The following is a 24,963-nucleotide window of genomic DNA, read 5'->3' as shown; positions in this document are numbered from 1 at the left end:
ACTCTTCAGCTGGGTCTGTGGTGATATGACAAGGGGAAATGGTTTCAAGCTCGAAGAGGGTAGATATAGGTTAGATATAGGGAAAAAATCTTTTACAGTGAGGGTGGTGAGGCAGTGGAACAGGTTGCCCTGGAGACTTTCCCTGGAGACTTTCAAGGTGAGGCTGGATAAGGCCCTGGACAGCCTGATGTAGCTGTGGTGTCCCTGTTCACTGCAGAGAAGTTGAACTAGATGGCCTTCTTCAGAGGTGCCTTCCAACTCTTAAGGAGTCTATGATTCTATCATTCTATGATAACTAGTGACAAAAAAGAACCATTAAGGTAAAATTTCAAATTGGAGATAGAAATTATTTCATTTATCATGACAGTGAACAAATGATTGAACAAGTTGCCTGGAGATGTTGTGGAATCTGCTTACTTGGAGATAACTTGAAGATAAACAGAAGCTGTCTGTATATAATCCTGGGTAGCCTACTTCAGAGTTTGACAAGATGACCTCAAGAGGTCCCTTCCAACCTCAGCCATTCTGTGATTTTGAAAACGGAAATGGAGATGGGGGAAAATTATAGTTCCTGTAGTATTTCTCAAATTTTACTTCTTATAATAAACTGGTTTCAATGAAATGGGATCAGTGCTTTTACTTAATGTTCATTATTTTTTTAGGAATATCAATAAATAGCAATAAATTTTAAATAGTGAGTATGTGTATTTGTATAAATGTTGTAAATTGCATATGTGCTTATTTGTACATACAGGCAGCAGCAGCAGCTGCAGCAGCTGACTCAAGAGATTATAGTGGAGTAGGTGGAATAGGTGGATTCTCTGAAAGTTCTTCTGAGGCATCCAAACTGAGTTCAAAGAGTGCTAAAGAAAGGAGGAATAGAAGAAAGAAAAAAAAGCAAAAAGAACAAGCTGAAGGTGAGAAGGATGAGGAAGAATTTCGCAAATCCGAATCAGAGGACAGCATCAAAAGAAAAGGCTTCCGATTTTCCATTGAGGGGAATAGGCTGACATATGAAAAGAGATTCTCTTCCCCACACCAGGTACCATGGTATTATTACCTCTTAAATGTCTACTCATCATAGAAACAAATGCCTATATTGTAGTTTGGTCAATTCTTGCAAGGTGATTCACTTAATCTTAAAAACCTGACCAAGTTAATACATGCAATCAAAGATGAAACTGTATGAATTAGAGGGATTTTCTTGAATTTATCTGTGAAAAAATCAAAATAATATGTATTAATTAGAATGAGTTGTATTTGCTAATTTTGTTAATGAAAATATGCTCATCAAGATAGCATGAACAGTGGCTTCAAAAAAGGAATTTCATGTTTTCGGTTGTAACTGTGCTAAATTTAGGGTGTAAAAACCAGTAGAATTAACATAAACATTCATGTGAAATTTGGCAAATTAATTGAAACCTTTAATTGTATTATCCTAAAGGTGGAAATATCTGTGGCACTGTGTCCTTGCATTTGTTCTCCTACATTTATACACCAGTGACTCAAGAAGAGTACCATCTGCATTTTCCATCCAGATACTTATTTTTTTGATAGCTTTATTATGTCATACTTTCTAAACTTTTCAGGAGCTTCTCTTCATTTGCCCACTTCAGACTGTCCCCTCAGCAACTCAGATCTCAATCTCACATCCATTCTGTCCTTTCTCTTCCCCTTTGTGTAACTTATGCCTCAACTCTTCCTTTTAACCCTACCTTCTTGATTCTCCCTGATCTTTATGAATTGCTATCCTCCTCTTTTTAGCCACTATTACTAAATTCCTTCCTTCCTTTTTTATCCTCTTCTAGTCCTCTCTCCAGAAAGCTATTTCATCACTTTAAAAAGTTACGTGCATTCATGCCCTTCGCATGTATCATTTTCTCCAGCTCCCATTCTCACAGAAGCTCAAACCTCTTCATCTGTTGTACTCTTATTAAGGACTTTCCTCTTTTGATCAGACTGTGGTGGGAGTGTAATGTTTCTAGACTGTCATTTCTACCAAGTTAACTCCTCCTTCCTCTTCCCTCCTAACATACTTTTTTCATAGCAGTGCTTCCACTTTTTTTTTCTTGGTCTGCCACTGTTTTATGGTGTTAACTGTCTGACTAACCACTGTCAAGATTTCATTGCTGAATTTAATTCATGATTCATTCTATTCCATATACAAAATTTCACTTCATGTTGATGTCTCATCTGATCCCTTAGGTGCATATTCTTACTCATGTCTTCATTCAAACTGCAGCCTTATTCACCTGCAGTTCAGTTCATCCATCTATTACGAAATGAAGCATACCTCATTCCAATTTCCTTCTCTTGCTTTTTCATCTCAAAGTTCATATACAACTGTGTAGTATGATAGTCTAGTGATCCCCTCCCCTCTGGTTTTCCAATCCTAGTTCCTTTCCACTGTGGATTCTAGCTACCACACTCAAAAGAAATTCAACTCACCGCAGTTTTTAATAACCTTTTCCTAGACAAAATGCAAGTTTATATTATATCTTTAACATCTTCCTTGACATTTCACTTTCCTTCAGTGTGACTGACCATTATGTTTTCTTGAAAACTTAGTCTTCCTAACATTAATTATTTTGTCTCCTCTCAGTTCTGGTTTAGTTGTGCTTTAGAAGATCTTTTTACCACTTTGACAGTTTCCTAAGGGATTTCCACAAGGCCCTGTTCCACAAGTTCCCTTCTTTATCTCCTTTTTTTCCCCAATTCTGCTCTAGACCCACAACTGCAAACTATTTTTAACTTAGACTTATTTCCATGTCCCTATTAATGCTGCATTCATCAAGAATATTGTCGCAAAGAGCACAAAGGTATCTTACTGTTATTACCTAATCTTCCAGTTAACATATCGACCTATAGATGTTTTCAATACTGCAAAACATACTGTGCTTAAAGCTCTTCCCAACCTACTTTGACTTACAGTAAGCAAATCAAGTCCCAACTTTAACTGACCCATGAGAGCATCCATAACCTGTTAAATTTTCAAATGAGTTTCTTTGACCTCTTTCTGGTATGCTGCCCCTCATGCTTGGAAGAAGTTCCCATGAATTTCCACAGAACACTTAATTGCTTTCCTCAAATCCCTCTTTAAAACTCTCTTTTACCATGCTGCCTACAGAAAGCTTGACAGGGAAGTGACTTCAGGTGAGCTAAGACCACTGTTTATCATACTCATCAATTTTGCCTACTCATATTCCCTCTCTTTTTGTATCCATCTGTTGTGTTATACTTAGATAGGAGAGTGCCTTTTTGTTCTGCATTTTGCAATGCCTGGAACAATGGGCTTGGATCCATAAAAATAAGTTGCAAAAGAGAATCAAAGACATCGCTTTGTTATGTACCAGCTCTGCTGTTCATAGAGGTTCTGGGTGAAGTCAGATGATAAAGCCAAATCGTTCAAGTCAGGAGAATCACTGACATGAATTAAAGTTAAGCACATGCATAATTGCAAGATTAGATCTTTATTTTGACTGATCCTGAGAAGATCCACCCATAGCAGAACATTTGCTCACAGGAGTAAAATGATGAAGACTAGTGAAGATACTCATGCAAAATTACATACGCATCTTTGCACATTCAGGATAGCTAACACTTTCAAAAAGAAATAAAAACCATATTGTGAACTACTTGACAAGTACTTGCAAAAATATGTATGTTTTTTTAAACTGGGCAGTATTTGGGAGCTATGTCTGTTTGCAGACTGACTCAATGGAAATTTACAAAAAACTTTATTCAACCTGTCAGACTAGTCCCAGCCAGGGATAAATAGTGGCTAGATGTGCTTATACAATCTATAAACAGTTGATAATAAAACAGGCATAATGGCAGAAGAAGCAATTCTGTCAACCAGTTTCTTTTAATCTAATTAAACCAGTTGATGTCATATAGACAATGTAGTAAAATAACTGGTCTATGTCTGTCACTTATGTGCTCTTTGTTTAATACCCAAAAGGGAGTGTATTAAGGGGGTGTTGTACTAGTTCATTTCTTTGTAGATTATCTTACCCTTTAAGACATATTAGCACTGTGTTTTTCCCTGTAAGAAATCATTACATCTAAAAGAATTTTCATCTGATAATCACTGTTTTTATTTGCCTACAGTCTTTGCTGAGCATTCGTGGCTCCCTATTTTCCCCAAGGCGCAACAGCAGAACAAGTCTTTTCAGCTTCAGAGGTCGAGCAAAGGATGTAGGATCTGAAAATGACTTTGCTGATGATGAGCACAGCACTTTTGAAGACAATGAGAGCAGAAGAGATTCTCTCTTTGTTCCTCATAGACATGGTGAACGGCGCAACAGTAACATTAGTCAGGCCAGTAGGTCATCCAGGACGGTACCTCCTCTTCCAGTAAACGGGAAGATGCACAGCACTGTGGATTGTAATGGAGTAGTTTCTTTAGTCGGTGGGCCTCCAGCTCTGACGTCACCTACTGGACAGCTTCTGCCAGAGGTGATGATTGATAAAGCAACCACTGCTAGCAATGTAAGGAAGTCTGCAATAGCTCAGGCATGATGTCCTCTCCCTGTATAATCAACTACTGTTTCTGCAAAACCTAGTAACTTGGAAATAATTCCCATTTTGTCCATGCTCCTTTCATATATTCCAGTTCAAAGTGGAAGCAGAAACTGAAGCTGGCTAGCTCTTGTTAACTAGATATGTGTAAATGTATGTTAGGTCACTGGGAATTAACAGTAAGCCATTAAATAACTTGGTTCACTATGGTAACTGAAGAAGTTCTGTATTTGTATATCAACCAATACATCAAAATGAAAAAAGAATTATAAAAAAATTACTTAATGGAATATATTAAATGAGTATTTAACCTTCTGTTGACCATATGTTATATTTTTGATATAATACTATATGATAAGACAACTTACATGAGCTAGAATTCCTATCAAATGGTTAATTTTTTTAGTGATTTTTTTTTTGTGTTGACAACATTAATGAATATTTTTCTCTTATTGTTTGAAAATACGTGTTAGAAAATAACATGAGTTATCTTACAAAAATACACTCATTCTTTGTGCTCTTATAGTTACTTTATTGCATAATGAGAAAGATATTTATGGTTGAACTCATTGACAAGCATTATGAAACTCTTTGTAGTTTACAAACTTCTTGAATCTCTTCTAATGTTTCATTCCCAATTCAGCAAAATACTTAAAAACACCTTCACAAAAGAGCAGTCCTACTGACATATCTGACTATTTGACTATTTAGTGAGTTATGTACACATCATTCTCTTGCAAAATCGTAACATAAATGGAGCATCAGGCAGATCATCAGAGTGTTTAAAACCATTATATCTTTATAATGATTTACAGTGTTATTCTTATGAAGTGAACATTTGATAGTCTAGTTTATCAATGTTTTATTTTCAGGGCACAACTACAGAAACTGACTTAAGAAAAAGAAGGTCTAGTTCTTACCATGTTCCTATGGACTACCTAACAGATCCTAGTGCAAGGCAGCGAGCAATGAGTATAGCCAGCATGCTTACAAACACAATGGAAGGTATGTGAAATAGAATTTGTGTATTGCAGTGCAAATGCTAGTAAATTCACAACACACTAATTAGTAGTGTTTTTTTTTTTTTTAATGGAGCTTAGTGGGCCTAAAATTACAGACAAGGTGAGATTTGTGCCTGGAGCTGTTGAGTTTTGTCTTTTTTTTTTCTGTATGACTGATATATTTGGAAAAGCAATCCTAAATGTAGGTTCTTTTTAAGTGTTTATCCTTTAGAAGTAAAATTTGAAATATTTTATTCATTCTATACAACTAGATTCCTAAGACAAGTGTCTACTTTACATCGTATGCAGCATTTGTTTGTGAATGGTCATTCTATATAGTGAATATTTAGTATTCTTTCTTTCTCTACTCTGTGTAAAATATAATGGGACAGATTATTACAATTGGTAAAGTGTTGGATTTTTTTTTGACTGGACATTAGCCTTGACTGTTACATCAATACAGTCTATCAAAAATAACTCGGAAATAGCAAAGGCCTAATGGAAATACCCAGGTTATACTAACAGAATACGGAAATTTTATGAGAAATATGTTAAAATGTTATTTACCTTTTTCTCTCTAGAACTTGAGGAATCAAGACAGAAATGCCCACCATGCTGGTATAAATTTGCTAACACTTGCTTGATTTGGGACTGCTGCACTCCCTGGCTGAAAGTCAAACATATTGTAAATTTGATTGTGATGGACCCCTTTGTTGATCTGGCCATTACTATCTGCATTGTTCTAAACACTCTGTTCATGGCCATGGAGCACTATCCAATGACGGAACAGTTTAGTGGTGTCCTTTCAGTAGGAAACCTTGTAAGTCTTCCGTGATGTACCATGTATGTCAAGTATATTTTTCTTAAATGATATTTGTGTTATCTATGTACATATGTTTAAAAGAAAATGCTGACTAAATATTTAAAAGGCTTGGAATGGTTGGATTTATATTTAAGCTGTGCTGAATGCTTCTCTGTTGACATTTGTGTATTTCTCCATTCGTGTTGTATGAAGTTTAATTCTCCTTTGCAGAAAATTTATTAAGTCAAAATGCATTTTCATTTTTAAATCCTTCAGGTTCCCTCATGGAAGATAGTTGTAGAAATTAATCTAATGTTTTCTCTTGAATGGATACTTATAAGTGGAAGTAACCTTCAGATCTGTTCCCACACCTGTTCTGCATCTTACTTGTTCCTCCTGGTGTCTTAGATGTTAAAGGGGATGTAGAGAGGAAAGATCCAGTGAGCACAGAATATTTATTGTGACATAACAGGAGATGGTGAAAAAGTATGACAGTGCTATTTGCAGGCTATCCTGAAGAAGAATAGTTCTGCTCAATGTTACTTTTTTTCTTAACTTTTTTTTTTTTCGGCTTATAAACTTATTTTTATCCCTAGAAGAAAAAAGTTGTCCTAAGAGCAAAGATGAGATCTGAAGAGAAAATTGGAGTACTAAAATCAGAAGTGATACGATATATCACTATTTATGTGTGCCTATTAGCACACACATGGATAGGAAGCATCCTATTTATCTCTTCCTTGTGAGATAAATAGAAACTGCATATGTGAGCTTAAATCTGAATTTAATTCCTAACCTAATGTGTGGGAATATAGAGAAAGTATTCAGATCCACCATGGATTGCTTACTGAGGATATAACTTAAAAAAAGTTGATGCTGTTACATTTAAAAAATAATAATAATTTCTTATTAAAATGGAGTAAGAAACTGTATTTTCCTTGCAGGTGTTTACTGGAATTTTCACAGCAGAAATGTTTCTCAAGATAATTGCCATGGATCCTTATTATTATTTCCAAGAGGGCTGGAATATTTTTGATGGTTTTATTGTGAGTCTTAGTTTAATGGAACTTGGCCTTGCAAATGTAGAAGGATTATCTGTCCTTCGATCATTCCGATTGGTAAATATTCTAATTAATATCTATGTTATATTTTTATATTCATGCAGTTATGTTTTTCATTTTTCAGTTGTACATTATATATTTGTCTGAATCAGAAGTTCCCTGTGTAAGAACTTATAAAATACTGAATTGCATACCCACTAGATGGCAAGTATCTATCATGTCAAGTTTCATATATTACCTCAATAATGTCTGTTTCTTCTTCAAGATATTGTAAAAATCAATTCTGTTTGCAGTGAGCGTGCTTTAAGAATTACCTTTTTAAATAGTCTTTTAGAGTCTTTTTTTTAATATAGATGAGGGAATAAAGAATGCAAGAGGCATAGACCCTCAGTACCTGTAACTGAAGATAAGTAAAACACTTAGTAAATAACTGATTAATTAATAAAAGTTTATTGACAATTTTAGCTGATAAACTTCCATTACCACTTTGCTTGCATGATTAGAAAGTACTGTTAAGATTTTTCTTTGGATAGGGACTTTTCATCAGTAGCAACCTTCCTTCCCTCTTCTTCATCATCTTCTCCCCAGGTGTCTCTACCGTGTAGCAGATTTTCTGTTCCAAAGCCTCTATCTTTCTCCATTATCTCTGTCAGTTATTAGATAACTCTGTCATGAATGGGAACTTCAAAAGCCTTGGTCTTGCTGAAGACTAGGCTAGCAGACAATTTAATGTTCAAGTACTCTTTTAAAAAGACATGCACAGTAAGAGAAATGAAACTGAAGTTCCTAGTCATCAGCTCCTGCCTTACATAGAGCAAGCCTGAAACATTTTAAATAAATTCCCTTTAAAAAACATGAGGCTTAAATTCATCCACTTTCTGGTTCTCTGTAATCATTATATTGTATTTTCCTAAAATCTAGTATCTATATGGGTTGACTTCTCACTCAGTAATGGAATTCTGTATTTTCCTCTATGTATTACTTATGCCTTATTCCATTAAATACGATTTATATTTGGATTCCTTTGATTGTCTGAATATATGCTATTTCTTTCCAATTTGCATTCCTTTTTGTTCTGTTTCAAGTTGCACTTTGATATAACATTTACTTTTGTCCACTTTTTTTCAATATTGATTGACAAACTTCGACACATGTGGTGTTTATTTTCCATGACAGAAAAGTGGTGAGAGATTCTTGCAAGGAACTTCTGTGCCCATCATTAAAAACTCTAGCTTGTTTATCTTTCTAGGAAAACCATTTCTTCCATCTCTCTGACAACTAAGAAGAAAGAGATTTGGAAATGCCTAAGTAGTTATAATCTTATAAACTGATCACAACTCACATGCATTGATTTATTTTTAGCAATATTTCCACTGAATTAACAGAAAGACTATTTTGTTCAATTTGTCCAAGTTCAATTTGTTTGTAGATCTCTACGATCATTCAAGGAAGCAAAGTCTGAATTAAAGACTTTGTAAGAATTGCAGTGAAATGAGCATAGAGGCAGTATTATTTGGTTTCTCGTGAGTTGAATCTGGTAAACCAGTGTTTAGTACTATACAAAGAACCGGTAAGATAAATTTTGTAACTAAAGTTTATAGAAATGGCATGAGACATGCTTTAAACACATCATAACTAGAATATGAAATGTATAGCAATGATTAATTACAGTTAATGGTGTGAATAATTGTATACTGTTCTTCTGTTTTGCAGCTTCGAGTTTTCAAGTTGGCAAAATCTTGGCCAACTCTAAATATGCTGATTAAGATTATTGGCAACTCAGTGGGGGCTTTGGGCAATTTGACCCTGGTGCTGGCCATCATTGTGTTCATTTTTGCTGTGGTTGGGATGCAGCTGTTTGGGAAAAGCTACAAGGAATGTGTCTGCAAGATCTCTAGTGACTGCGAACTTCCACGCTGGCACATGCATGACTTCTTCCACTCTTTCTTGATTGTATTCCGAGTGCTGTGTGGAGAATGGATAGAAACGATGTGGGACTGCATGGAGGTTGCAGGCCAAACCATGTGCCTTACTGTCTTCATGATGGTCATGGTGATTGGAAACCTAGTGGTATGTAATCAGTAGGAGTTTTTAAAACATGTAAGAATGCATTTCCTGCTTCTTGTAGTTTACAAATCAGAAATGAAGACTCTTAAAGAAATCATGTGATTCATTTGCCCTTTTTCAAAGCCAAGCTCAAGTATACCTTTATAAGCCATGAAAAATGGGTGTTTTTTTTTTTTTTGTAACCTCTTTAATAAGATCATAGCTGAATTATTTTAATAAGATATTTCCATTAAAATGCCTAAAAAAAAATCCAAGTTATACCACCATTGCAGCCAATTAAACTGCCTAGTCTCAAATAGTTATGGGAAATAGTTGGTCATGATAACATTTATATTGCTGAACGGCTTTTTCCAATTTCAGTCTTGTTTCTGAATCAAAATAATGTGGCTGTTCCATTTTTTCTCATAATTAATGACTTCTAAACTACTTATTTCTTTCACTGCTGGCCTTTTAATTACTCCCAAACAGCATTCTAGAGACACAAATATTGAATAATACGGGATAGTTATATTCCATGTCTTACACATAATATTCCTCATTATATATCCCCAAATAACATAAAACGTTTCAGTACCAGTATTGCTTTCCTGATGCACTCTATATGCCTATTTCTGCAGCACTTCTGCCTTGCTAGTTTTTAACCCTTCAGAATATACTTACATTTCATTTTTCCTACCCAACATTTCCACACTAGTATTTCATCATTAAATGTCATACTGGTTTTGAGTAAAAAGCAGCTTGCCATAGTTATTCCTAATTGTAGTATTTTCTTATTGAGTAACATCACTTCTCTCTTTGATACCATGCAAAAAAAGTTATAAATATGTCTTAAATTTTATAAATATGCTTTTTCACAGAGATGCCAAATTATCGAGTTTAACCAGACTAATTTGAGACTCCTATGGCATACCTTCTAAACATACAACAAAATTGAATAGAAATAATTGATAAATATTTGTAACTATCGTTTTTAGTGAAGTTTTCACTTATGCTAACATAATTATATATAGCCCAAATTCATCTGCTGTGTTTGTATCATGTAATGTCAGTATGAAAAAGCTTCCTAAAACCAAGGTATATCACATCTAAGGATTCTTTACCTTGTAGCTAGTTTCTGGCACAAAACAAAAATGGTATGATACAAGTATTCAGGACAAATATATATATTGTTGTATTCTGAATTTAGCAAACTGAAATTATGGTCTTCTGAACTGTAGAAGACTGGAGTCTGCCTGCATTCCCCTTGTCTGTGAACACCACTGAAGAAATGACTTGCATCTCTTGCATACTACATCATGTTATATCCTTTTTCCTTATGGCATTTTAGAGAGCAGACGTGCAAGACTTGTGGTGTAGAAAGGAGAAAGTCAGGAGTTAAATTTTCACATATATTGGTCAAGATATGTAATTTAAAAATATTTTCAGCAAGTTATAAAAAAAATATCAGAGAGAAGAGTAGCAAGAATGTGGGTTGGATAAAGTGTTTGTTGTGATATAAAATTTATGTCATATCAAATAATGCTTAGTCAAATTATTTTATAACTTAAAAATAAGAGATCCAAAATATTATATCCTCACTGTCTTTCAGGTACTCAACCTGTTTCTGGCCTTGCTCCTGAGCTCCTTTAGCTCAGACAACCTTGCAGCTACAGATGATGATAATGAAATGAACAATCTCCAGATCGCTGTGGCAAGGATTCAGAAGGGCATAGATTTTGTGAAGAGAAAAGTGCGTGAATTCATCCAAAAAGCCTTTGTTAGAAAGCAGAAAGTTTTAGATGAAATCAAACCTCTTGAAGACCTAAACAACAAAAAAGACAGCTGTATTTCCAACCACACAATAGTAGAAATAGGTAAAAACCTTGCCTACCTTAAAGAAGGGAATGGAACTACCAGTGGCATAGGCAGCAGCGTGGAAAAATATGTTGTTGATGAAAGTGATTACATGTCCTTCATAAACAACCCAAGTCTCACTGTGACAGTACCAATTGCTGTTGGGGAATCTGATTTTGAAAATTTAAATACAGAGGAGTTTAGCAGCGAGTCAGACCTGGAAGAAAGCAAAGAGGTAAGACTACTTCCATCTTAAAAATTCTCTGATTCATTTTAATTTCCTAAAATTACTGGTGTTGAATAAAAATCTATATTTAATTACTGTATGCCAGAGTATGAAAACTTGTAAATGTATTTGAGATAAACTGATGTAAGATTGCAAATTTTGAATGAGATGATAGTACAGTATTGTATTTAACTTAAAAATCAAGCTGTGTAAGATATATATTTTTAATAATATTTTCTATTTCCCTCTATTTTATTGTATTTATTCACTAAGAAGAAAATGCACCAATTTAATAGCTTTGGATAACGGAAGTCTTACAAAATGTTGGAAAGTGTTGTGCAAGTTTCTCCATATTTACTTAATCAGTATAGTTATTTGCTTCTTCCTGCTTTCTAGAGAGTTTCCTATCGAATTCATAGTTTGTTCTGATGCTTTTTACCTTTTTGATACAATAAAAACAAACAAATAAACAAAAACAAACAAAAAAAAAAGCCAACCCATTTGGATACATCATATTGCTACACTGGACTGGCATCATTAGATAATTTCATATGTATTACTAATAACCATCTGATAGTAGCTGAACTGCTGAAGAAGTGATGTCCTTGCATTGAAAAGTTATAAAGCTGTATTTCTCAGTGCAATATCCTTTCACATAGCTACTCACAGTCATTTTTTAAACTTTAACATGTTTGCATCTGTTACCTACTGTGAAAATAATAAAAGGCACCTCTGGCACAACATGGTGCCAAATGGATGACTCTAAGCTAACATTTAGTGAGTAGCAGAGGATGTCAGAGCTTTCATTACCATTTTAACCCAGTGCTCTGTGCAGTTGTGTATGGTGGAGGCACACCACCTCAAGTATAGTTAGTCTGTGCTGTGCTCAATACTAATGCTAGTTCATTCAGGATTAGCATGGGCATTTTTGAACAGTACTGCATGCTGTGATATAGACATAAACAAACAAAAAGATGTTCATAACAGATTTCTTCACACTTGAATGCAAGGATATGAATATGGATAAGATTCTATTAATTCTTACCCCAAGATTCTTTCTTGCACTGTCTGCATCACACATTTAGTCATATTTTTTTGTCTCTCTTCAGACAATCCTTTATTATTCTTTCAAAAATATTTTTTTACAGATTGTTTGCATTACTGCCTATCTTACTTTTCATAACCATGCCTTGTGTGTACAACAGAACAGAAATTCTTTTAGCTTGGTCTTTAGTTATTTTCTGTAATGAAGAGGTTGATTATGGAAAAAGTTCCTGGTCTTCAGTCTAGTATCATTGATTCCATTCTATCCTTTTGCTTAGGATGAGAAACAGAATCTTTTTTCAGGCACCTTATGAGAAATAGGGCTAGCACATTGTTCCGTCATTCCTTTCTCCATCGTTAACATTTCAAACTTTACTGGTGACTAAGGAACAGCAAATTTCACTTCTAATCTAATTAAATTCTATCTGACAGTGAGATTTCCTATTATGTTTGCATGTCATAATAATGGCACAGGTTATTTTCCTCTCTTGTAAATCATGTAGTTTTTTGTCACAGGCCTTTACCTTCTGGGTTTGTTCTTTTTTGTCCTTCTTATCATCTTCAAGTAGATCTATCGTTTTCAGTCTTTTCATTGCTTAACAACTAGTAATACCCAGAGGATGTACTGAAAGCTTGGGAATAAAGGACCATAAGTTAAATTTCAGGAAATGTAATACTTTGGATTTCTTCATCACAAGAAGAAATATTTATTGCTATCTTAGTGGAGTAACAAATATTAGTCTGTGTTCTGCAGTTGTCTGTAAAGTTAGTATTAGTGTAGTATTTCAATCCATTTCAACAGAGCTGGCAGCCTACGACGTTAATGAAAGAACATTCTAAATACTGCAGTAGGAAAGTATGAAGAAGATATTGTTAGTTTATTTTGCAGATATATTGTAACTGACAGTGACACTTCAGATGATATTACTGCATGAATGGCACTGAAAGAAAATTTTCTAACAGGTATAGTATTGAAATGTTAACTGCTAAGTCCTGGTAGGATCAGAAGCATGCACTCAGGAAAACATTGCTCTAAACTCTCCTCTCCTCACTTCTTTGGTCTCCTGCCCACATCCTGGTATTAGTAAACCATGATTTAAGGTGTGCTGTAATGCTTTCCCTGCGCTTGTTCTTTTTTTTTTAAGGTTCTGAAGCTATGTACATATTAGCTGAAATGTTATCAAAATGAATTATAGCTCTGATAATTTTTAATTGACTACTTCTCTGTGAAAAGTAATTTGGAAATGTAGTTGAATTGCACTAATTTAAATGCTCTCTGTCAGTCCAATAACAGGAAGAAGTACTTTAAACATTTTCATTAGTGATTATTAAATTATTTTGATGCTGAAATCTACTTCTGAAAATGTAGTGAAGTATTCTCCATGCTGAATCCGCAACTATTGCACAGAAAATGATCTGTGATTCACTGATCAAGCAGGAACATGACTTCTAGCAGTGCCAGTAAACACTGACATCTGTTTTGAGAAATAAATCTTTCTCTGCTACAAGTTCTGTTTTTAAATTTTTGACATCAAATAGTTAGTAGATAAAATATTCTTACTCACTAAAATGCAGTTTTTTATCCCAATTCTAATTCCTACTCTTCACTACATGATTCTTATCAACTATGGTTTTTGGTACAGAGAAGAATAGAGGCATATTAATGACACAACCAATGCTCTAGGCATGAAGTTAGCAATTAAAAAGTGACAGCAAATGACTTTTTGTTCAAGACTTCAAGTTTTTTGTCATGCCATAATGTGCCTTCATGTGCCCTAACATGCCCGCTCATGTGATCCCATTTATATGAATCTGCTTTTGCTGACTGTTGATCTGCAGACACCTTATTGCTTACAAACGCAAATTAGAAGCACTCAAGATAGAAATTGGCACCAAACCACCTTCAGTTAGCAGAATACCAAACGAAAGGCAGCTTAGGCATCAATGTGCTGTGAGGTCATCTGGCCAGATCCTGATGAGTGTGTCTGTTTGCTTTTTTGCATGTTTGTATATAAACATGCATACATGTATTCCTTGTGATGTAGGGCAATAAGAATGAGTTTCTACAGAATAATTTATTAGCAAGTTTTAATTAAGTATGTTAATGTTTGGTGAATCATTGTTTTAACATATATCTTTTCAAATATTTTGATGAAAATAAAAACTTGCTTATACCCTTCTAGAAACAATACATACAATACTGTACATGCCAGTAGGTATGGGTTCACGTTATGAAAAGCTGACCAGAATTTTCTAGAAGATTGCCTTTGAAACATAAAAAGAAATAATTCTGAAAACATTGTGTCCATAAGAACTTTACTGGTTGAATACATTGCAATAATGAACACACCCTAAATAAACCGTTATCATAAAAGTAGGCTCATTAGCATATATGGGGACATTATGCTGAGACTGTTACCCTGCTCATGAAACTATGTAGACTTGAGATGCACTGCTGCTTTCCAGCACAAAAGCTATAAATATATTTTTTCATTTTTAGCTTTTTAAGTACTGTGGGGATGTTGTATGTAGAAAATTTTATAGAGCATGTATTCTGTGTAATAATTAGATTTTTATTCTTAGTATAACTTTCAGGCTCGCAATTACACCGTGCAGAATTACAAGGTATTTTTAAGTGCCTTAGAGAATGTGATATCTCCTAATACTGTTGCAGACATCATAATAATGTATATTTTACTTTAGGCAGTATTCAGTAATCTAAAAGATACTTACTGTCTTGTGTTCTCACATATATTCATATTTTTCTGAATTACTGAAAAGTAAATGTATTGGATCTTTACTCAGCCAATATAATTGTATAAGAATTTCCAGGCAAAAAAAAAGCTGAGGTTCTGTGTCCTGAACTTCATTTCCTACCATTCTTACTTCTCACAGGAGTAGAACCAAGCTGGATCAGTCAAGAGTGCAGCTCTGGTACCTTTTAGTCGAGGCAGAGCATCGTGTCACCAATTTTACACAGGTTACCTAAGCAAATTATACATATATATATTATATAATCACTTTTTAATGGATATTGACTGGCCTGCATGTTTTTCAGCTAACCCGTCCCATTCATTGCAATAGAGTACAAACATGCACAGCTGCTCTCTGCTGAGCACAGGACTTGCATCACAGCATGGTCAGGCGAGATTGGCAGCCCCAACATTTCTATGGTTTAGATGCTATACTTTTCATTATATTCTAACTGTATTTGGCAGTGCATGCTATGTACCTTTGCCAGTCTTGTTGGTAAAATTTTCAGGATTCTAGTTTTGAAGGGTTTTCTTTCCTTTCATAGGAAGACAGAGTATGTAACTCACCAACTTTCTCTTAAGAACCTTATTAAGACCATTTGTAAATTGTGTTGATAATGAAGGGCTGTGAACTGATTTGGAAAACTTTCATAATATTGTATTATCTAGATTTTAATGTTGGTAACTTGCAAATTCATGATAGCCATGATTATTTTTTTACACGTTTCCTTAGAAATGCTTTTCTTCAGTACTCATGTAAGCGTTTATTTATTTTGGAGGTTAATATACAGTACTTGAAGCACCATTAAGCATGAAATCATTTAATTTCCACAGTCAAAGCATGTGACCATCATTTGGTAAAAAAAAGCTTATATTAAATGGGTGTTTGGCTGGTCAAACATTCAGAGATCAGTTCTGCTCTTACTTACACCCACACTTACAAGTGTAGAGGTGCAAAGAGAAAACTGATGACAAAATCTGACCCAATTCAGTCTTTCCATAGCTCTTTAATTTATGCTTACAAACAGACTACCTCCCCAAACATGTAAAATTGTCTGCCCCGAGAAACTTAAACTTATTCTTACCTTATGGGTAACAAATACAGTTCAGCAGTTTAGTGAATGAGTTGCAGTGTTTGGACCAAAAGGTCTTCAGTTTCAGTATGATTTGCATCTCACGTATTAAATGGGATCGTAATATTTACAATATGATGTTGCTTTCAGTTTGGTAAGAAAGTAGAGTTAAAATACACTTATTAAATAGGTTTTTATCTTTTCTTTTGTAATGATTAGTCATACTTTGATTTACAAATATTCATTATTCAAAATTCTTTCCTACTCTGAAAAATTGAGTCTTTGGTTTGTTTATGAACTGATCACATCCCACTGTCATGTGTCATAGTGATTCATATTAAATTGTGAGATATTGTTTCACCTTGTAGTTAGTTTAATTAATCTTTATAGACAGCAGTCCCATGCTCTTTCAGAAATATCCTTCCACTATTTGTGTGAATTAAAAAGCCTTTAAAAGTGGCTTGCAACAAGTCTGCTTTTGCAAATATTTGCACTGATACTTATGATGCTTTTGCTTTCATTGAACATCCTTGCAAATATCTTCATTTATCAAATGCTCATGAATGAGTAGAATAAAGTAAATATGAATATCATTAAAGTTCAGAGAGGACTGTAATTTAAGAATCATGCTTTTCTGCAGTATTTGCAAAATCAGCACATAATTGTTTAGCCTTGATTCACAATGTTCTGGGTTTTCTTGAACTGGTGGAATTATTATGCCTTACTGTATAAGCTTAGAAAGAGTGAAATCCAGATTCTACTTAGCTATACCAGTGGAATTACAATGATATTTAGCCACCTGGTCATTTTTATAGGCGATGTAGCTGTATGGGAAATAGACTGTGTAAGTTTGAACATCATATTATTATATAAGACAGAGATCATCTCATTTTTATAGTGACATACAAATAGCACAAATAGCAAGAAAAACATATGTATTTCCCATCATTTAACATTTTCACAGGTATTTGGGAGGAATGGAAATTAATGCAAAGTGAAAATAGTGGTTTCCCTTAATGCTATCTTACTGCTTCTGTCTATTCTGCTCTTTGCTCCTTCTGTCACTTAAATTTTGATTTTAACAGCTATTAGTTGCATCCTGGCCAATCATGAAATTTCAGGCTTCATTAAAAGAGTTTATCTGAGAGCTGTTTAACTTCTCTGTGATAATTATCATGAAAACAAAGAAAGAGATATTAGAAGCTCGAAGTGGCCTGGCTGTAAGTGAAGCAGAATTGTATGACGCTATGAGATGTTGTGAAGGTTCAGAAAGTAATTTATTTCAAAAACTTCCTGACCTAAACTTGGCTGCTGCTTTTTGCAATGCTTCTCTGTTAGGCAAGCTGCTTTCCACTTTCAGTTTCTATCTTGAAGCTAAAGTAAAAACTCTCTCTCATCCTGTACTGTATTGCTGATGGAAGCATGACTGGTAATGCTGTTGGTAAGCGTGACATAAAATATATGTGTAGCTATGATAATCAGTATATTGCTGCTTTTGAACCACATGTTAACTGTCTTCCGTGAAGACACAAAGTACATTCTGAGTTTTTGAAAATTAGATTCTTCTGAGAATAATTTCCTTATCATGCTATTCAGAATTTATTTTTTTAATTTTTTTTTTTATAATCTAGCATCATAGTACTTGAAGAATATCTAATAGTTGATCTTGATAAATATCCTATAGTCTGAGTGACTAAATATTTTCGAAATCTAGAGGCATGGTATCAGAAAAGGCTCAGAAAGGACTTGTTAGCATTATCAAAGGTAAAGTTTGGTATTGATGATTATCTTGTTCTTACAGGTTCATTCTTTTGAAAAGCTGTATACATATGTGGTGTATAGCATTGCCAAAATCCAGTCTTTGTAATGCTGCTGAGCAAAGAAAAGAGTTTACTGGGTGCAAAGGTAACTTTGAGATATGTTCTGGTGAAGAGCTGGGGCATATGCTAAATACTCTAATATCAGGGTCTGCCACTGAGGACAGCTGATTTTTTTTATTGTGTGGACACTGAAATTCCAGTTCAGTGATATAAAAAGTCTTTTTATGTGCCAAAGCATATGGACAAGACATAATCAACAATAACATGACTTATTCCCAGGTGAGTCTTTGTTAAATACATAGAAATCAGTGCAATGTCCCTTGGTAAGTTGCTCTGTACCAGAAGAGAAATTGGCTGTGGAAATACATGATTATTACTGACAAGTCTTCCTGGCACACTGACCTCAATTGATTTGGTGAGATCTTAAGATATAATATCACAGAACCTTCAGAGCTGTTTATAATGCATACAATTTTTTTTTATAATTATATAAAATGCTGCATAATAAATTTAGTTTTAAAAAGAACAATGAAACAAAAAAATAACCATTTATGTTGAAAAAATAACCATTTTTCTTCCCTATATGATACTTAATTATTATTGAATTTACTGAATAATGTTTGTAGTGTTCTCATTCATCTAATGATCTGTGTGGAGTTAAATTCAGGTGTACAAGAACGGCATGCTAAAGAAATACTCTATTACATCAACAATGGAAGACTTAACAAAATTCTTGGTGGGAAAAGGCATTTTATTGTTGTTGTGTTTCAAATATCAGCTGCTGATTCAATTTAGCATTTTTCTGTTTAGCTTAACTTCTGTGATTATTATTGCAGCTCTTTACAAGAAGCATACCAGATTTTCAGTAAGAGGAGGCTTGTAAGATAAAATTCACCATCCATACTGCCCCACAGAAATAAAGATGGCTTTCTGATGTACCTGATAATTGACTGTTCTACTGTTTCATTTTCTAGCTTTTCTTCCTGATCATTTTGATCCCACCTTTCATATTGAGTTATCTATTAGTCTTGTGCATTTTCAATAATAGGAATTCATTATTCCTACTTAAAATTAACATGTGCTGATTAAGCTTCCTGTATAATATCCGAGTTACTAAATTCTTCCTTTTTCCTGTAAAAGAATCACAGGATAGTAGGTCCTTCAAATTTATATTTTAACCAAATCATGATTTTTGTTTGCTCTGCTACTACTACAGCATTCTGCTAAAAATGCTGTCCAGATTGGAATGATGCAAGCAATATTTTAAGAAAAGTTTACAAGCAGATAGTCACTTCTCAGTTTAAAAGTGATTTATTGTATAGTATTGATAAGCATTAATTTTGATACCATATGTACATTTATTTGGAATGTACCTTGAGTTTACAGCGTTTTTGCCCTTTTCTCAAACTGATGATTGAATTCCACTTCTTTTTATATGCTGTGGTCCTTAATTAAGGATTAAAGTATTTATCCCATACTTTCCATCTTCACCATTGTAGAGGCAGTATTCCGTAACGACCAAACTGCCATATGCTGCCTGCAGGTTTGAATTAGATTACAATGGGAGACTTTTAAATGCTAATTTGCAAAAAAAGTGTGCATCCATGCGTGTACATTGGAAATAAACTTACTATATGCTTATGCACAGACTTAAGACGTGAATATGTAAACGTTTCAAAGAAACGGAAGGGGTTGTGAATATCACTGCAATTACCTGCATAATATACCATACAGGAAATGTTTTGGTTTGCTTTGTCTTCCTCCTCTAAAATGTGGTCAACAAGTGTACCATGGTACACAGAAATCATAGTTAAGCCTCTGTCAAAATCATGATATATTGTCAAATGTCTTTTGATAAATTCAGAATGAGTGAGAAACAATTTTTTCTTTGCTTAAAGAACATACTGAATCTTGGTGGCAGTGTAAAATTACCTTGAAGTTTTACGTTCTGTATTCACATACTATTACTGTATACATTTCCTTTACAAAACCTTTAGAAGTTAGAGCTTCTTGAACATGTTTTAAAGGAATAATGCCTCTAACTTAAGTTTTAACTGTCAGCAAATATATATCTTTAACATTTCCATGGATCTTACCTCTGCCTAATATTATTTCCCCACAGAATGTGTTCTGACTCTGCTTACATCATTCCCTTTATAAAATTAGCTACTGATCAGTGCAGCCATTTTACTGATGTTATACTCCACATAGTGATAACATTAGAAGAGTCATAGAATGCCATGATCAAACTACTTTTACTTATTCTAGTACTCATATTTGTCTGTTGCCAACACAATATCATGGTGTGAAAGAGAAGATTTGGATTATATTATCAGTATGATTAATTGGTTCAGTATTGTGACAGTATTATTTTTAAAGCATTTGTTTTCACTTGAATCCTCCAAAAATTTTTTTTGTTGTTTTATAGTTATTGGACATGTATGTGTACTGTAACAAAGTAATAAGTAGTTTCAAAGTGCACAATAAAATCAGAAAATGCATTGGCAATAGAGAATGCAAAATAACAGCTACTGCTCTTAAAGTAATGTGATGCTCTTTTAGAAATAGAAATTTAAACTATCCTGTACAATTCATAATATGTGTTTTCATGTCAATGATAATTAAAAGTTTACATTCCAACTTTTTAGATTATACAGTCTTGATAGAACAACATTTACTTGGGACATGAAAATACATCTCTATAGCTTGCTCTTGGTTTGGTCATGACTTTGGAAAAGTTATTTGTATTAACAAAAAATTATATTAGGTGTGATCTAAAATGCAGCCACATGATTGGAATAATAAAGCAGTACAAAGTGTGGAAGGCACCCATTCCTAACTTATAGGAATTTTTTTTTAAGAATTCTTGTATCTGTCTCAGAATAGTAGTCTAATTATTTCAGCAATTCCTTATATGAAAACATGAAAATATTTTCTTGAGGGAAAATACATAATACAATTTTTCTAATCTTGTGACCTCACCTGTAGTAGAGCAATTTGGCATTATATATTGTATATCAAAAATTATTCTTTTAATTTCAGAGCACGAAATACATGCAAAAGATTTTGATATGCATTTCAAACATTAACATCTATTCAAAATAATTTAAATTTGAAAAAATAATGGTACACATGGGTTTTAATTCACAGAAATTAAATGCCTCCAGTTCATCAGAAGGCAGCACAGTTGATATTGGACTACCTCCAGAAGGGGAGCAGCCAGAAGTAGAACCTGAAGAATCTCTGGAGCCTGAGGCTTGTTTCACAGAAGGTAGGAAAAGCAAAATACACTCACATGATAAGGCCTAATTTTGTTATTGTGGGCTGGGATCTATTCTTAGCTGAAATCAATAAGCTGACTTGTGATTACAGTTATATTTTCTTTCTGTATGAGTATCTCCTTCATAGGTGCTGTTGTGGTGCTTTCTTTCTTATTGATAGCTATTATAAAACTTACAGAGCTTCCATTTCAAATATTGAAACTAAGGCCCTCAAATATTCAGAAAGATACTTATTTACAGCCATCTATTGCAGTATTTCTGAAATGAGCCAAATTGCTTTTGTTCATTTGTAATTCCTAATAAATACTAACCTTTTTTTGACATCTCAATTTATTGTCACACTTAGGCTGTGTGCGAAGATTCAAGTGCTGTCAAGTCAGTGTAGAAGATGGGAAAGGGAAAATCTGGTGGAATCTTAGGAAAACATGCTATAAGATTGTTGAACACAACTGGTTTGAGACCTTCATTGTCTTCATGATTCTCCTCAGCAGTGGTGCTCTGGTAAGAAGGTGGAACCACTGTGTCTATTTTAAGCAGCAAGCATTTGGAATTACAGTTCATTTTGTAGCTACAGTAAACATCAGAGTTTAATATCCAATTCAGTGATGTTCTAATGCCAATGGATATGAACAAATATTTGGCATATATTGTGGTGTACTTGTAAGTTTTCTCTCAGGCTATGAAAGAAATTGTTGGATGAATTCAAAATGTAGCTAGTGTTCATGAAGATAAGAAATCAATTACATCAGTCTGGTGCTCACGTCTCTATATTCTTTTTATATACTAGCAACTCTTTTTTCTCAGAAGAGATACATAGAATATTATTTGATTGCAGAGCTAGGAAGATATCAACAGCAACTTGAATTGCAAAATGAGATGTAAGGTATGATAATGATTCAATCAGTTTTTTTGCAAAATTGATGTTAAATCAGGTACACTGAGTAAGTACTGAACCAACTAGTTTCTCATAGCAGGAGCAAAATACAGTGCACTTGCTACATTTGTGTTCCAGGTTGCAGTGATTCACCATTGATCTAGATCTTTCCTTTTGAAATTTCTGTTTAGAATTGCTTTGTGGATTGCGCGTATAGTTTGGGTTCAATTACTCATTTCTCAAAATTATATATCACAAGGCATTATTAAATTTGTAATGTAATATGAATAATTTTGATATAAAGTTTTGATACAAAGTTGGAACTATCACAGGGGAAACCCTTATGCCAATAAGCTATTGCTATTAATGGAAATGAATGAAAATGAGATTTGGAGAATAGTATTACAATAAGTTTCATGAATCATTGTCCAGCTCAGCTGAAAGATGAGTACTACAGTGTTATGAAGACTACAGTATTAAGTGAAAGGATATTGGGAAGAATATGTGGCTTATCATCACATATATCTTTTCAATTCAAATACTTTCTTGGCTACTATATCTTGCATTACAAATTGGGAAGTCATTTAATTATATCCTCAAAAATCTTTTTCACAGGCATTTGAAGATATATACATAGAACAACGTAAAACTATCAAGACCATGCTGGAATACGCTGACAAAGTTTTTACTTACATCTTCATTCTGGAAATGCTTTTAAAATGGGTGGCTTATGGCTTTCAAACCTATTTCACTAATGCATGGTGCTGGCTGGACTTCCTGATTGTTGATGTATGTATTCTTTTTCATATCATGTACACAAGCTCTAAAAATCACAGGATTATGTGTTTAGATAAACATACTGTTCTAGCCAAGGAAGTTCTGTTTTAAAATTGTTGTTGTGATATGGTTTATAATTCTGTTTGGAAAGAAAAATTATGCAGATGTACTTATTATTCTAGATTTTTTTTTTCTTTTTTTTTGCTGCTATTCTGTAGTTTTATGAAGTTATTGAAAGTATGCTTTTTTGGTAATTTTGCTGTGTGGAATGGATGTTGCTGATCTTTATGAGTTTTAACTGTATGTGGAATTTGAGTATTTGAAAGCAATTGATTTAAAAGTTTCTAACTTTCTACTTCTTTAATGTGTATCCTATCACTTATGTGATGAAAGACAAATACTTCTAGGAACTCAGTACTACTCAATCCTTTTGTGCTTTTCACTGTATCACACGTACAACCTTAAACAGTCACTTAGAGAGCTACAGCTGAGCTCCCTTGAAATGGGTACTCAAGAGATTTTCAAAACGCTGCACCACCAAGCAGATCACATTTTCTGAAGGACCTAGTGGACAGAGTATTGTAATTTCAAGTCTTAACTGCCAAACAGTGTATGCATATTACTGGGTAGCAAAAAGTGGAAGACTACAAATCTTTAGCCATGTAGCAGACATCCATTTCCCTTCCATCCTCAATATCCTGACTACATCTGTCTGTGCTAAAAGGGCATTACTCAGTTCTGCATGTCTAATTCCCATAGAATGCAAGGTAAGAGTGTGTCTTGAATCTCTTGTTCACTTGTTCTGATCAGCAGCAGAATTCTGTAGAAAACACTGCATACCTCCCTAGTATTACAGTATGATAGACCAAGAATTGTTTACTACACAGAGCTTGGCAAACATTTATATCCATACCATCCCTAGAGATCCTATGCTAAAATGTGTCTAGGTGCCACGTTAGAATGCTGTGGTTGAGTAAAGCCCTGTGAAATATTTAATGGCATAAGACTATGTAAATCATCAATCAGTAGTGTTCTACAGAGGCTTCATACTTTACATTGTCACTCTGCGTTCACTGTATCTATCAAAATTATTCAATACTTATTTGATAATCTGTGGTTTAGTTACTGCAGTGAACTTTATGAATATCTTTCTGAGATTTTCATGGGAATCTTTTTCTATAGCAATTGTTTGCATGGAAAAAAAAAACAACAACTAAAAACCACAACAATTTCCACAGTATTTTTTTCAAGTGTTTAGTCGGATGAGTGAAATAACTAGTCAAAGAGGTTAATGTGGAAATGACAGAAATGAGAGAACAGGAAGGCTGAAAGAGAAAGGCATTAAATTGCAGTAGATGTTAAAAATTTTATTTCTGGGACCATTCCTTCCAAATGGTCTACTATAAATACATTTCTTAGGATTATTGATGAAAGGTAATTGTATTATTTATTTTACAGCTATTCTGTTTTATTTAATCATCTGCCTGCAGACCAGACCAGCGTTACACAAGCCAAAATTGATGAAGTTGTTAAAGGATTCACAGGGAATGTAATGAAGTGTGGATATGCCTAACAGTGAAGCTCCTACCATAGTCTAACAAACGGTTATCAGTTTTGATTAGTCTTGTTAAATCTGAGCAGCACTGGTAGCTATGGCTGTTGAATAAGATTTTATGGACACTACAAATTTATGTTTGCCCAAAGGCCAGGTCTGAATGTAGTTTTTGAGAGCTTTTACATTCTCAAGTTCTGAAGATAACATGGAAAGTCTTATCCTAAATTGAGCATTCCAATTCACCCAACTTCTGCAAGTTTTCTTTTTGCATGTGACTT

At 34.0% G+C, this 24,963-nt stretch overlaps 1 protein-coding gene across 4 annotated transcripts in view; it reads left to right on the top strand.

Annotated features, from left to right (window-relative positions):
• SCN2A (sodium voltage-gated channel alpha subunit 2) overlaps positions 1-24,963 on the top strand; it is a 57,379-nt gene that overhangs the window by 17,065 nt on the left and 15,351 nt on the right. For 3 of the 4 annotated variants that reach the window (XM_085227751.1, XM_085227754.1, XM_019617148.2), the window contains 10 exons: positions 755-1,042; positions 4,111-4,491; positions 5,394-5,526; positions 6,104-6,342; positions 7,266-7,439; positions 9,096-9,452; positions 11,038-11,517; positions 21,349-21,469; positions 21,826-21,980; positions 22,969-23,142. In XM_085227751.1, coding sequence (XP_085083877.1) covers positions 755-1,042; positions 4,111-4,491; positions 5,394-5,526; positions 6,104-6,342; positions 7,266-7,439; positions 9,096-9,452; positions 11,038-11,517; positions 21,349-21,469; positions 21,826-21,980; positions 22,969-23,142 — 2,502 coding nt within the window. The remainder of the gene's footprint in view (positions 1-754; positions 1,043-4,110; positions 4,492-5,393; positions 5,527-6,103; positions 6,343-7,265; positions 7,440-9,095; positions 9,453-11,037; positions 11,518-21,348; positions 21,470-21,825; positions 21,981-22,968; positions 23,143-24,963) is intronic. The other variant, XM_085227752.1, reaches the window with a different exon arrangement.

Source organism: Meleagris gallopavo, chromosome 7, assembly GCF_905368555.1.
Source record: "Meleagris gallopavo chromosome 7, MGAL_WU_HG_1.1, whole genome shotgun sequence".
NCBI lineage: Eukaryota > Metazoa > Chordata > Aves > Galliformes > Phasianidae > Meleagris > Meleagris gallopavo.
This window is presented reverse-complemented; position numbering and strand designations above follow the sequence as displayed.